General features: G+C 39.8%; 1 protein-coding gene across 6 annotated transcripts in view; it reads right to left on the reverse strand.

Annotated features, from left to right (window-relative positions):
* The window catches only part of LOC109061808 (histone deacetylase 7-like), an 89,102-nt gene extending 73,910 nt beyond the window's left edge, over window positions 1–15,192 (reverse strand). For all 6 annotated transcript variants that reach the window (XM_042712627.1, XM_042712626.1, XM_042712632.1 and 3 more), the window contains exon 1: window positions 14,892–15,192. In XM_042712627.1, coding sequence (XP_042568561.1) covers window positions 14,892–14,910 — 19 coding nt within the window. In that variant the 5' untranslated portion in view covers window positions 14,911–15,192. The remainder of the gene's footprint in view (window positions 1–14,891) is intronic.
* Between the last annotated feature and the right edge of the window lie 981 nt (window positions 15,193–16,173).

Consider the following 16,173-nt stretch of genomic DNA (forward strand, 5'->3'; position numbering starts at 1 on the left):
TAATCGGCCAATCGCATGGTAGCAACTCAATGCATTTAGGCATCTAGATGAGGTGAAGATGACTTGCTGAAGTTCAAACCGAGCATCAGAATGGGGAAGAAAGGGGATTTAAGTGCCAGACGGGCTGGTCTGGGTTTTTTAAAAACTGCTGATCTACTGGGATTTTCGTGCACAACTATCACTAGGGTTTACAGAGAATGGTCCGAAAAAGAGAAAATATATAGTTGTGTGGACGAAAATGTCTTGTTGATGTCAGAGGTCAGAGGAGAATGGGCAGACTGGTTAGAGATGACAGAAAGGCAACAGTAACTCAAATAACCACTCACTACAACCAAGGTATGCAGAATACCATCTCTGAACGCACAACACATCGAATCCTGAAGCAGATGGGCTACAGCAGCAGAAGACCACACTGGGTGCAGCTCCTGTCAGCTAAGAACAGGAAACGGAGGCTACAATTCACACAGGCTCACCAAAATTGGACAATAGAAGATTGGAAAAACATTGCCTGGTCTGATGAGTCATGATTTCTGCTGCGACATTCAGATGGTAGGAGCAGAATTTGGTGTATAAGAATTGAATGAGTGTTTCAATAGTGCATTGTATCATGGGTTCATGCTGCTTTTTGTGGTGTAATGGTTTGGGGGATATTTTCTTGGCACACTTTGGGTCCCTTAGTGCCAATTGAGCATTGTTTAAACATCACAGCCTACCTGAGTATTGTTGCTGACCATGTCCATTCCTTTATAACTACAGTGTTCCCATCTTCTGATGGCTACTTCCAGCAGGATAATGGATCATGTCACAAAGCTCAAATCAATCTCAGACTGGTTTCTTGAACATGACAATGAGTTCACTTTACTCAAATGGCCTCCACAGTCACCAGATCTCAATCCAGTAGAGCAGCTTTGGGATGCGGTGGAACGGGATTCGCATCATGGATGTGCAGCCGACAAATCTGCAGCAACTGCGTGATGCTATCAATATGGACCAAAATATCTGAGGAATGTTTCCAACACCTTGTTGAATCTATGCCACTAAGAATTATTTGGGTTCTTTAGGTAAAAGGGTGTCCAACCTGGTACTTGCAAGGTGTACCTAATAAAGTGGCCAGTGAGAGTGTTATATATATATATATATATATATATATATATATATATATATATATATATATATATATATATATATATATATACACACACAGCACTGGAGTGTTTCGATTACCACACAAAACAATTCTGAATTACAAAAATCAAAACAACAACAACAAAAAAAATTACATTGATGCAATTAAAATGGAAGTCTATGAGGCAAGGTACTACACCTGAATTAATGTTAAAATACATTACAACATTAAACCTAAGACATTAATAATACTTGCTATTAATTTCTGTTGCATCCAGGACATTCATTGCAATAAGATTAACTGAATAAGAGGACTCATAGTGGTGTGGATTACTGTGATGTTTTTATCAACTGTTTGGACTCTCATTCTGACGGCACCCATTCACTGCAGAGCATCCATTGGTGAACAAGTGATGTAGCGCTACATTTCTCCAAATCTGATCCCATGAACAAACTTTCTCATATTCTTATGGATTGAATGAGGTTGTTGAATTTTTGATGATGTTTTTTTTTTGGATGAATTATTTGTTTTTATGTTGTATGGGGTTTGTAGGTGTGTAGGGTTGTTTGTGGCTTTTCTTTCTTATATTCCCAAAAATCATCTCTAGACAGATTTACAGAACGCTTCAAGACAGATATAAATATGGGAACCTCTAGGTTAGAATGAGGAACTCCACAAAAAGACTAAATTCAGGGAAACAACAGGTTTTTTTGAAAGTGTGGTAAATGGATTAACAGCACAAAAAGAGGCCATACATCATTAGAATAAGAAAACACAGTGAAAGAAGACACAGATATAAGTCACTTTTTGCCCTAATAAAACCAGTCAAATAAAAGCAAGTATGATGGAAAAAGTTGCCACCATAAATGCACTCATTTGGCTGTATGAGGCGCAGACTTTCCCGAGTGGAAACTGTAGTGAGATTTCAGTTTGTGGATTGATATGGATGGTGAAAGAGCTGGAGGTGACACGGGGTAATTCCCAGCAAGCTCTGAGGTGGACGTGCTGACAACATTTGACATCATTCCACAGCGGGCCCACCTTTTTCAACAACAACAATCCTGAAAAGGTGGGTGGAAGAGGTGGAAAGAAATGCTAAAAATAAACCCGGGCTGTGTCTCTACTCGTCTTCGCTCTTTCTCGTCTAATGCTCGTCTCTCACTAATGCTCATCTGTTCCTTTCAGTGGTTATACTGAAGTCGTCCCTGCCGTATTTCAATTCTGAAATCTGTCACACACAGGAAAAACACCTAGTAGCTGCTGTATTGAAAGATTCATTGGTCAAGCCAAACAACAGATCAGTGAAAGGTCACACTTACATGACGTTCTTCAGTTCTCGACATCTTCTGAAGCAGTTTTATATCATTGATAATATATCATTGATATATTATTATTATTGTTATTTTTTAATAATAATTACCTCTCTCTGAAAATGTCACTTTAGATAAATTAATGTATAAATGTAAAACACTTTTGGATGTTACATTCTGATCTGGTTTTTCGGATCTATTCATTGCTTTTGTATAGTGTATTTTACTTCTGTAATGTGACATTTATTCAAGTGAAAAAGAACTGAGCACATCTTGACACATCCTAATTGCAAATTTTTCAAATTTTAACTACTGGCAAGGTTTTAAAAATGTTGCATCTCCCACAGCAGCAGCCTTAGCAATCATTTGTCTATTGGTCAGGTGACGTCATATATATATATATTTTTATCTGTAGAATAATGTGCACTGATGAAACCTCTTCATGTTTCAAAAATCTTTACAAAGGTATGTCAGGGTCTTTCAGTCCAGTACTGAATGTTTGTCCAACTTGAAATACTTCTCTGATGTCTTTGCACACGAGCATGCGGATGAAATCGAGACGTGCAGTGGAATGACCAGAGTGGAAAACATGGTCAAGAGAGTGACACAGTGGAATCTGTGGAAGCCTCAAAGGCTTTACACATCAGTTTCAGTAGTTATGTCTCGCAAGACAGCGTTGCGGTGATGATACACTGCAGCGACGACGAAGAGCCTCAAGTGCTTGAGTAATACATGCGAGTTCCTGTCATGCTCTGAGTCACGTCCAGGAATCGCATGAAAACAGTCAGCCCTCCAACACAGGCGCAAAGTGGGGAAAAGAAAAAGAAAAAGTGGTAAAAGTGTGGACAGGTCAGAAAAAAATACCACCTGTAGACCAAAAGGAAAAGAAACAGATGGTCCATTATTACCAAACCCAAATCATTCACTTCCTTTTTATGCCCTCATCCAGTGAGTGACCCTAATGTTATTTAAAATATTTATAATCATAATGTAATTTGTATTAACCTGAAACCCATGGAAACACATTTATGCCACAAAATTTAAATACATACATACATACATACATATATTTCTCTTAAAAGTTGGACTTTTCTCATAATTCTAAGAAGAAAAAAAACCCTAAAAAAACAAAAAAAAAAACTTCTCAAACTGAAATTTATTTCATGAAAACCACTTTTTTTAACTGCAAGATTGTCACAATTCTTTTTTTTTTGGAATTAAAAGGTAAAAATAAAAATATAACTTTTTGCAACCTCTTTTCAGACTTTTTTCTTGCAGATGCAAGTGTATTTCTCACAAACCAGAATTTGCTTCTCAGAACTGCAAGTTTGTGTCGCCCAGTTGTGTCAATATCTCACAATTTGAAAAATTTTTTTTCAGAATTGCAAGAAAAAAGTGTGATTTGTGAGATATAAGCTCAGAAAAAATAGTGAGATAAAAAGGTACTAATTTTCTTTTTTTTTTTTTTTTTTTTTTTTTATTCTGTGGAAGACATGGACATCCATATAAAACAGACCTGGGATTATGCATGAAAAACTGACCCATGTCTGGTCTGAAAGATTAGTGTAAAAGTTGCAAGTCTACCTGTACAAAAAAAGTGTTATTTGTTATGATTTCATAGCATTTTCATTATGAATCAGAGTGCTATAGTTATAATTTCCCTGGAAATAATTTATTAATAACAAGCCTTTCATGTGTGTTTTTCCAGGAAAGGTTTGGCCTGCCATCAGCAGGTTTTTCCCTACTGTACTTGACATTTGTTTAGTGACTGATAAGGAAGCGCAAAACATAATAATGTCCTCTAATTGAGAGAAAAAGCATGAGATGGTGTTGACATTGAGATGGTTACTGGGCAAGCATGTTTGCGCTTATGACAGATTTAACCTATGAGAAATGTAATTATGTCCAGTACACATCTCAGAGGAAATTGCCTAATGTAATATTGCCTAATATTAATAAGCAGCAAACCAATGTGTGACCAAAATATCAAGTGAGATGCATTTTACCATAGATTAATTAAAGTGCTTTGAAATTATTTGGGCTGATTTGACTTTGGTTTTGGAAGAATCTGATTAGAAACTATTCATATTCATACAGTATATTCATATTGAAATGTTGGTATCTTGGCCACTAGATGAGAAACACATACAATATAACACATACATTGATATTTGATGCATGTGCACACAAATTAAAGAATATACCAACACTGCTACATCACAAAAGGTCACCAGGTCACTGGATAAAATGACAATCATAATGCACAAAATGATTCAGCATTTACTTCCTGTGTAACCCAACATATGCTGAAAGGCGGAAACAATCACCTAATGCTCAACAGGAAATTGATCGAAGACAAACCACCACATGTTTGACAAGTATTTCACGTAAACTGAGTGTCTCATTCTGTGGTTTGAAAGCATAACAGAGGCAAGAGGCTTTTCCATGCACTTATTTATAGACATTACCTATTTATTCAGTTCACTGAAGTCACCAGAGGAGGGCATCAAACACATGACCAGATCTGAGAGGAACCTTCGCTACGACTCTACAAACAAACCACTCGTGGATAATCCCAAAATTGTTGAGGACAAAAATAGTTTTCTCATATCCTGCTCAGTATGGAGCTAAACTATCATGCCATGCACAGAAAATATTTCTCCACGTCTCCAGCAATATGTCCAGGCAGCTTGTGTGAGTTATTACAGCTGATGGATTCCAAGTTCTCTGAAAGGTTAGAAAGTTTTTGTGCCACCTACTGATGCCTTTCCATTCCATTTGTCAAACGGTTTTGAAATAATGAAGTAACAGGAAAAACAGTATCACTCCACTTCATGACACTTCAAAGATTTGTTTATTACTTATAAAATCGTGCAGATGGGCTCTTTTGGGCTATTGATGGTGTGGACATGTGTCTGTGTGTCTGGAAATAGAGTGCTTTAAGGATCGATCTTTGTCTGAAAGGATGTGCAGTCAGGTCACCTCCTCACCCCTCTTGACCTCTGGCCTCTGGGAGAACATGTTGATGAGTGCTGGCTGGAGATCACATATCCTGTCACCCATTTCCAGGGCTGACCGTATTAATTAGTGGTGCTGCTAAGGTTAGCATCACTAAAACTATTGATTAGAGGGTTTCTTTTAAATATTCAGACTTATAATTTTGGTCTGAATGTTGACAAAATGGGTGAAAGAGTGTCACAAAGAAGTAGGAGAGAGATTTTTGGATGGAAAAGTAAGCAACTACCCAAATCACCCTAGTAACCACTTAACAACTCCCTAACATCCACACAGAACACATAACAACCACTTAACAACAACCTAACATCCACCCAGAACACATAACAACCACTTAATAACATCCTAACATCCACCCAGAACACATAACAACCGCTTAACAACACACCCTAACATCCACCCAGAACACATAACAACCACTTAACAACACCCTAGCATCCACCCAGAACACATAACAACCACTTAACAACATCCTAACATCCACCCAGAACACATCACAACCACTTAACAACATCCTAACATCCACCCAGAACAAATCACAGTCACTTAACAACTCCCTAACATCCACACAGAACACATAACAACCACTTAACAACAACCTAACATCCACCCAGAACACATAACAACAAATTAACAACATCCCTAACATCCACCCAGAACACATAACAACCACTTAACAACACCCTAACATCCACCCAACACCCACAACATAACAACCACTTAACAACATCCTAACATCCACCCAGAACACATCACAACCACTTAACAACATCCTAACATCCACCCAGAACACATAACAACCACTTAACAACACCCTAACATCCACCCAGAACACATAACAACCACTTAACAACATCCTAACATCCACACAGAACACATAACAACCACTTAACAACACCCTAGCATCCACCCAGAACACATAACAACCACTTAATAACATCCTAACATCCACCCAGAACACATAACAACCACTTAACAACACCCTAACATCCACCCAGAACACATAACAACCACTTAACAACACCCTAACATCCAGCCAGAACACATAACAACCACTTAACAACACCCTAACATCCACCCAGAACACATCACAACCACTTAACAACATCCTAACATCCACCCAGAACACATCACAACCACTTAACAACTCCCTAACATCCACCCAGAACACATAACAACCACTTAACAACACCCCTAACATCCAGCCAGAAACACATAACAACCACTTAAACAACACACTAACATCCACCCAGAACAAATCACAACCACTTAACAACACCCCTAACATCCACCCAGAACACATAACAACCACTAAACAACAACCTAACATCCACCCAGAACACATAACAACCACTTAACAACTCCCTAACATCCACCCAGAACACATAACAACCACTTAACAACATCCTAACATCCACCCAGAACACACATAACAACCACTTAACAACACCCTAGCATCACATCAGAACACATAACAACCACTTAACAACACCCTAACATCCACCCAGAACACATAACAACCACTTAACAACACCCTAACATCCACCCAGAACACATCACAATCACTTAACAACACCCTAACATCCACCCAGAACACATAACAACCCACTTAACAACACCCTAACATCCACCCAGAACACATAACAAACCCACTTAACAACCCCCTAACATCCACCCAGAACACATAACAACCACTTAACAACTCCCTAACATCCACCCAGAACACATAACAACCACTTAACAACACCCTAACATCCACCCAGAACACATAACAACCACTTAACAACTCCCTAACATCCACCCAGAACACATCACAACCACTTAACAACTCCCTAACATCCACCCAGAACACATAACAACCACTTAACAACTCCCTAACATCCACCCAGAACACATAACAACCACTTAACAACACACTAACATCCACCCCAGAACAAATAACAACCACTTAACAACTCCCTAACATCCACCCAGAACACATAACAACCACTTAACAACCCCCTAACATCCACCCAGAACACATCACAACCACTTTAACAACTCCCTAACATCCACCCAGAAACACATAACAACCACTTAACAACACCCTAACATCCACCCAGAACACATCACAACCACTTAACAACTCCCTAACATCCACCCAGAACAAATCACAACCACTTAACAACACCCTAACATCCACCCAGAACACATAACACAACCACTTAACGATTGGCTAAAGTATACAATGATCACATAACAACCACTTAACACTTAACTAACATCCACCCAGAACAAATCACAACCACTTTTAACAACTCCCTAACATCCACACAGAACACATAACAACCACTTAACAACAAACCTAACATCCACCCAGAACACATAACAACCACTTAACAACTCCCTAACATCCACCCAGAACACATCACAACCACTTAACAACATCCTAACATCCACCCAGAACACATAACAACCACTTTGTTTTTTAATCTTCTCTTAAAAGATCACATCACAATCACTTAACAACACCCTAACATCCACCCAGAACACATAACAACCACTTAACAACACCCTAACATCCACCCAGAACACATCACAACCACTTAACAACACCCTAACATCCACCCAGAACACATAACAACCACTTAACAACACCCTAACATCCACCCAGAACACATCACAACCACTTAACAACTCCCTAACATCCACCCAGAACACATAACAACCACTTAACAACCCCCTAACATCCACCCAGAACACATAACAACCACTTAACAACTCCCTAACACCCACCCAGAACACATAACAACCACTTAACAACTCACTAACACCCACCCAGAACACATCACAACCACTTAACAACACCCTAACATCCACCCAGAACACATAACAACCACTTAACAACTCCCTAACATCCACCCAGAACACATCACAACCACTTAACAACACCCTAACATCCACCCATAACACATAACAACCACTTAACAACTCCCTAACATCCACACGTGGGGTTGCTTGGACACTTAACAACTCCCTAACATCCACCCAGAACACATAACAACCACTTAACAACCCCCTAACATCACCCCCAGAACACATAACAACCACTTAACAACATCCTAACATCCACCCAGAACACATCACAACCACTTAACAACATCCTAACATCCACCCAGAACACATAACAACCACTTAACAACTCCCTAACATCCACCCAGAACAAATCACAACCACTTAACAACACCCTAACATCCACCCAGAACAAATAACAACCACTTAACAACACCCTAACATCCACCCAGAACACATAACAACCACTTAACAACACTCCAACATCCACTCAGTACACCTAGAAACAACCTAACATCCATCCAGAACACCAAAAGACCACTTAACAATGCCTTAACATCCATCCAGAACACCAAGCGACCACTTAACAATGCCTTAACATCCATCCAGAACACCAAAAGACCACTTAACAACACCTTAATATTCACTCAGAACACCTAGCAACATCCTAACACCCACTGAGAACACCATATCAACCACTTAACAAAACCTTAACATCCACTCAGAACACCTAGCAACATCTTAACATCCACCCAGGACACCTAGCAACCACTCAACAACGTCCACCCAGAGCACCTAGTATCCACTTAACAACACCCTAACAACCACCCAGAACACCAGCATCTAGAACAGTCAAGCAACCAGGTAACAACACACTAACATCCACCCAGAACACATAACAACCACTTAACAACATCCTAACATCCATCCAGAACACATAACAACCACTTAACAACTCCCTAACATCCACCCAGAACACATAACAACCACTTAACAACACCCTAACATCCAGCCAGAACACATAACAACCACTTAACAACTCCCTTACATCCACCCAGAACACATAACAACCACTTAACAACACCCTAACATCCAGCCAGAACACATAACAACCACTTAACAACACCCTAACATCCACCCAGAACACATAACAACCACTTAACAACTCCCTAACATTCACCCAGAACACATAACAACCACTTAACAACACCCTAACATCCACCCAGAACACATAACAACCACTTAACAACACCCTAACATCCACCCAGAACACATCACAACCACTTAACAACACCCTAACATCCACCCAGAACACATAACAACCACTTAAAAAAAAACTTACATCCACCCAGAACACATAACAACCGCTTAACAACACCCTAACATCCACCCAAAACACATAACAACCGCTTAACAACTCCCTAACACCCACCCAGAACACATAACAACCGCTTAACAACTCCCTAACACCCACCCAGAACACATAACAACCACTTAACAACTCCCTAACATCCACCCAGAACACATAACAACCAGTTAACAACTCCCTAACATCCACCCAGAACAAATAACAACCACTTAACAACACCCCAACATCCACCCAGTACACCTAGCAACAACCTAACATCCATCCAGAACACCAAGAGACCACTTAACAACACCTTAATATTCACTCAGAACACCTAGCAACATCCTAACATGCGCTCAGAACACCTAGCAACATCCTAACACCCACTGAGAACACCTAGCAACCACTCAACAACATCCACCCAGAGCACCTAGTATCCACTTAACAACACCCTAACAACCACCCAGAACACCAGCATCTAGAACAGTCAAGCAACCAGGTTACAACACACTAACATCCACATACAACACCTAGCAACCATCCAGAACACTTGGCAACCACTTAAGAGCACACTTAAACACCCAGAACACTTAGCAACCACTTAAAAACACCCTAAAATCCACCCAGAACACCTAGCATCCACCCAAAGCACCTTGCATCCACTTAACAACACCCTATCATCCACCCAGAACACCCAGCATCCACTTAACAACAACCTAACATCCACCTAAAGCACCTAGCATCCACTTAACAACACCCTAACATCCACCTAAAGCACCTAGCATCCACTCAACAACACCCTAACATCCACCTAAAGCACCTAGCATCCACTCAACAACACCCTAACATCCACCTAAAGCACCTAGCATCCACTTAACAACACCCTAACATCCACCTAAAGCACCTAGCATCCACTTAACAACACCCTAACATCCACCTAAAGCACCTAGCATCCACTTAACAACACCCTAACATCCACCTAAAGCACCTAGCATCCACTTGACAACACCCTAACCATCCACCTAAAGCACCTAGCATCCACTTAACAACACCCTAACATCCACCTAAAGCACCTAGCATCCACTTTACAACACCCTAACATCCACCTAAAGCACCTAGCATCCACTTTACAACACCCTAACATCCACCTAAAGCACCTAGCATCCACTTAACAACAACCTAACATCCACCTAAAGCACCTAGCATCCACTTAACAACACCCTAACATCCACCTTAAGCACCTAGCATCCACTTTACAACACCCTAACATCCACCTAAAGCACCTAGCATCCACTTAACAACACCCTAACATCCACCTAAAGCACCTAGCATCCACTTTACAACACCCTAACCTCCATCCAGAACACCTAGGAACACCCTAACAACCACCCAGAACACCTAGCAAGCATCTAGAACAGTCAAGCAAGACGTTAACGACACACTAACATCTATGCAGAACACCTACCAACCATCCAGAACAGCCTAGCAACCACTTAGCAATTCCATAGTAACTATTTAGTGATGCCTTAGCAACACTGAACACCCTAGCCACCATTCGGCAACACATTAATACTCACCAAGAATACCTTAGCCACATATTTGTTTAGCATTGTTTGCACACAAAGGTAGTCCCGCCCCAAACTTATGCCACTGGTCTCCAAGCTTTCTAATTGGCTAACATGTGTCAGATTCTATATTGCTGTTTACAGAGTGATTTCTCAAGACACATATTTCTTATAATAACCGTTAGAAAAAATTAATTATTTGCAGCCACTTTAAAGTTTTTAAAAGTAACGGGCTGTGAATGTCTGTTCTGATTTTATCTTTGCTACCTAAATAATGAGAGCGATATCAGTTTGCAGCATGTGGCCGTCCAGATGGACTGGCAGATCAGTATTGTTGCCAACAGCTGGATGATCCGAGGGCTGCCCTCAACACTACAGTGATATTCCCAGTGGATGAGAGGATGGATACAGGACAAGCCAGCAGCTAAACAGAGATTAACTCTTCCTGCTCAGGACAGGAAAAGCTACCACTACTCAGTCTTATCACTAATAGCACAGGCGCTCCTGAGAGACAAGGGTACAGCAGAGAGCGGATGATGAGAGGAAGACACTTTTAAATATGTGTGTAAATGAATACCCCTCGAAAACTGGGAATCTCAGGCCACTTGAAAGAAGCTTGATCGTTCTGAAAACACAGACCATACAAAGAGCAAATCTAACTTCAGCTTCATTTTAGTTCAGAAGCTACCGGGTGTCTTGCAAGCATTTCAAATTTCCAGGGTTTAGTCTTCAGGGATTATGCAACCTGGTTTCATTGTTTATACGAAGGTACGTTTTTATTGATGCTTAAATGTACAATTTACATGTATTTCAAAGTGTAAAACATACAAATCGCTACGTATTTTTAGCAAAAAACGTAAAAAATGTATCATTTATCATTTACCATTAAGATATTCGTATCAATGCAATTTTTATCATTTTATCAATAAGCGATTTAGATTTTTAGACCCCTTAACCTAACCCCAAACCTAAACCTTAGCCATTTTATAGCGAATATGCATTTTTATAATTTTATCAAAAAACGATTTAGATTTTTATCCCTTAACCTAACTGTTACCCCCAAACCTACCCATTTTTATAGCAAATTAGCATTTTTATCATTTTTTTCAATAAGCCATTTAGATATTTAGACCCCTTAACCTACCCCCAAACCTAAACCTACCCATTTTATAGCGAATATAAAAAGATATAAAATTCAATTGACCGAAATATAACCACTTTAGTAACAATATAGCATTCAAAATATTTTTTTATAATCACTAATTCCACTCCTACCTCTAAACATAAAAATAACTATTTCTATACAGTATAGGCAAAACATGACAGACAGATAAATGCAATTACAATTATTTATTTATTGCAAAAATGTCAAAAGCAGTAACAAAAGTAATCCAATTGATGATGCGTTGCAGCCGCAGTCTGCTCTGGCGGAATACAGTAGGTTTGTGTGAGGTGCAGAGCAGAATTTAAGTTGTTAATTGTGGAAAATATTATCCAGAATATTTTCCCGATGCACTCCGACCGTGCACTCGTGAAGGCGCGCACATCAATCAAACACACCTCACCAGAAACACAGCATGTTGTAATCCATGACGATTGCAGGCAAGAGCCAATGAGCGTTCGATTATCCTGCTGTAAAACTTGTCGTTTGAAGTGGCAACATTTGAATTTGTAAAGAGCGCATCAGTCAGCGCGGGCTTTGCTGTTTACGGTCACTGGACTCGCTGCTTGGGATAGAGATGAAGATCACCGAATAAAGGCTTGGATTTGGGTCTGCTCCTCACAGTCATATGGATTCGGAAGATTTGGATTACAGCACACTAATAAAATTTGCGTTGTGTTTTTGGTGTATTTTATAGTTTTATTGTCAGCCACAGCATGTCGGAGAAAATGCCTTTTGTGGCCCATGGCAAACAAAGTAAACATCACAAAAGGTTCAACGATTGCAGATATGTTATTTATTTTAAGGATTTGAAGTTAAGTATTGTTTAACATCATGTAGGCCTATTCTTGGAAACGAGCTGGCAGCAGAAATCACACAGAACAGAACAAAATTTTTGCATTTCACATTAAGTAAACAAGTAAACAATTTAATAAGGCAATTGAAAACAAGATAATTGATATGACAACTAAAAACAATAAAATTAATGCCTCGATTTCATAAGGATTCATTTTTAAGTGTCGTCAATACGTCAGTTTTGTACGTTTAAATGCTGAAAATACATCTTAGTGCCTGTAAAAATGTAAGTAAATGTACGTTTTATAGAATCACGTTTTACGTAGTATACATACGAATTATCATGAGATCACGTTGGATTATGACATGCTGTCCATTGACTACTTCAGCAGAAACTGGCAGCACACATAACCAGTGCTTCTCTCTTTAAAGTTCAAAACTAAAGACTTCAACAGATTACATGTTTACTTCCCAATTTCGATGTTAAAATGGGCATATCACTTAGACAAAAGCGACCAGCCATGAGATTTTGGGGAAACAGGCATCTACATCAGTCTGAGGGATGAATGCATCACAAGGCTGGCCGCAAGGCCACTTCCTCATGGATGTGAGAAGAGGGCATTTCCTCTCATTAGCTTTGCCATGTCCACAAAACGATCAAATCCTTGAGAAAACTCTCAATGAATGCATCTTTCAGTTTCAATGAAGAAACTTCTTGTTATTGTGTCCATGACAAGGCAAAACTACGCTAAATTATTGCTCATCCCAGTTCTGTTCCCTTTTAATACGCAAAACCTGGTTTTACAGCCTGATGACACATTTTTACATCTAATTCTTTAGAAAACATCTACTGCTGCATTAAAGAACCCAAAAACCAACACATCCATTTGAAGAACCTATAATGACCATTATAGCCAACTCAAGAACCCTTGAAAATGGACATTTGTTAAAAAACCTTTATTTTAAGAGCGTACATGGCAGCAGATATCTAACCTTATTCCACCCACCAAGAACACACATGCACCATCCCTCACCATCACTTTATCCTCCCTTTCTGCTGCTCGAACCCAAAATATTACAAATTACGTCCAAGCCATTTAAAACCTCCAGAGAGTTCCATTGTCTATCATCTCGAGACATCTCTTTAATTTTCCCTTTTCTAAGTCATGGAACTGTTATTTGTCCCAGACTGACACAGATGCACATATGCCGTCTGACTCACTTCAACTCAGGCTGGGTCTGTTTCCAATTTTCGCACCCCTCCACCCACAAAAAGAGACGTTACCTCCAAAAACAACAAAACAAGTGAAGAAAACTGCTTGCATGCTGCTAAAAGTTCCCCTCCTTTTAAGACGCACACACGCACATCCAGGCAGCTAACAAAAGCCACTCTCCCTGAGACTCCTAAACTCTTATCAGCGCTTTCCTTCCCCTCTGCGCTAGAGCGTGGGAGCGCGGAGCCAGAGCGCGGAGGAGAAAACCTGCAGCCACAAACAACAGGAGGAGGAAGGTAGTATTATTAGTAGAGGTGTTATTGATGATAGGAGGCGGGGGAAGAAAGACAGCTTGAGAAAGCCTGACAGGAAAGGCTCGGACGGGACCGAGATGTCACAAAACTCAGTCGAAACTAGACGAAACTTGAGGGAAAAGTTCTAGAGACCTGAAGCGAGCTCTTGATGATGCTTCCTTTTAAATCAAACGATAGCTAAAGAGAGGGATCTTAAAACAACCCACTCACCAGCAAGTCGAGGGTACATGCAGCGTGTCGGGCTCTACAGCATCTCTATGTCCATAGTCAAATGTCTCACGGTGTCCAGGCAGCGCAGTCAGTGTCCACAACGAAAGACATGAAGGAACGAACACGGGAGGGCAGGAATGTCAAGGCTCTTGGTGAAACAGCCTCTTTCTGTTTCCTCTGTTCATTCGGAGTCTACTTTAACTAAGTCAGCAAAGCCTCTTTGTGGGAACAACTTGTTTCAGGATTCCCCAAATGTCTGAAGCTGCAAGCAGAGGAAGAAAAGGAGAGGAAAGAGAGAGAGTGTGTGTGTGTTTGGTGCTGTAGGGAGGGCAGGGGGATTCGGGGAGGTAGGAGGAACACACTCTAAAGAGGCCGGGGCCATCTATGCCAGACAATAGCAGGAAAATGAACATCAGACGCTAAAAAACAACAGTCCAATTATTAGAAAGTGCTAATAACAACAACAAGGAATGAAATAACAACAGAACAAATGTTGTTTTTGCCCCTCTTCTTTTTTTTTAAGTGTTAAAGGAAAATTCACATTAAAATAAAAAATCTGTCATATTTTTTCACCCTTATGGCCTTCCAAACCTGTGACAGTATGTATTGTTCGGAAACATAAAAGGAGAAAGCTTGTATAAATAAAATATTGTGTCATATTTTTTCACCCCCCCCCCCCAAAAAAAATATTGTCCAAACTGGTAATTTGTGTTTTGTGATGATATTCAGTTGGCTTTTCATTGCAAGCAATTCCTTTGTCTTCTCTATATATTTTTTTTTCCTTTTGTAATTATAGAGATGTCATTTTGACATCAAACTCTGTATTTTTGTCAAACTAAGTTTTTTTCTGCAAAAACTGCAAATGTACTTGTGTACAATGTAATCCCATTGGATTTGGTGTCAGTAGGTCATTAGTCCAGCAAAAAGTTCTTGTAGAGCACAAATTTAGCTCAGTTCATGTTGGTTGGATTTACTTTACACAATGAGATGTGAACTAGAAATGACAGAAATTTCAACCACAATGAATTTGCATGTCTGTCTGTTCACTTCTTTGTATCTGTGTGTTTCTGTGCATGTGCACACACACACACACACACACACACACATGTTTATGTGCACACACACACACACACACACACACACAAACAATAAAACCTAACTTCCCTGTAATGAGGTCTTTGGGTCAGAGCATTACACTAAAAAGACTTTATGTCTGATTGCACACACATCGGGACAAATTTCACCACTTTTAATTCAATTTCTGAGCAAAGACACTGGGACT

The sequence above is a fragment of the Cyprinus carpio genome, chromosome A23 (genome assembly GCF_018340385.1).
Source record: "Cyprinus carpio isolate SPL01 chromosome A23, ASM1834038v1, whole genome shotgun sequence".
Lineage (NCBI taxonomy): Eukaryota > Metazoa > Chordata > Actinopteri > Cypriniformes > Cyprinidae > Cyprinus > Cyprinus carpio.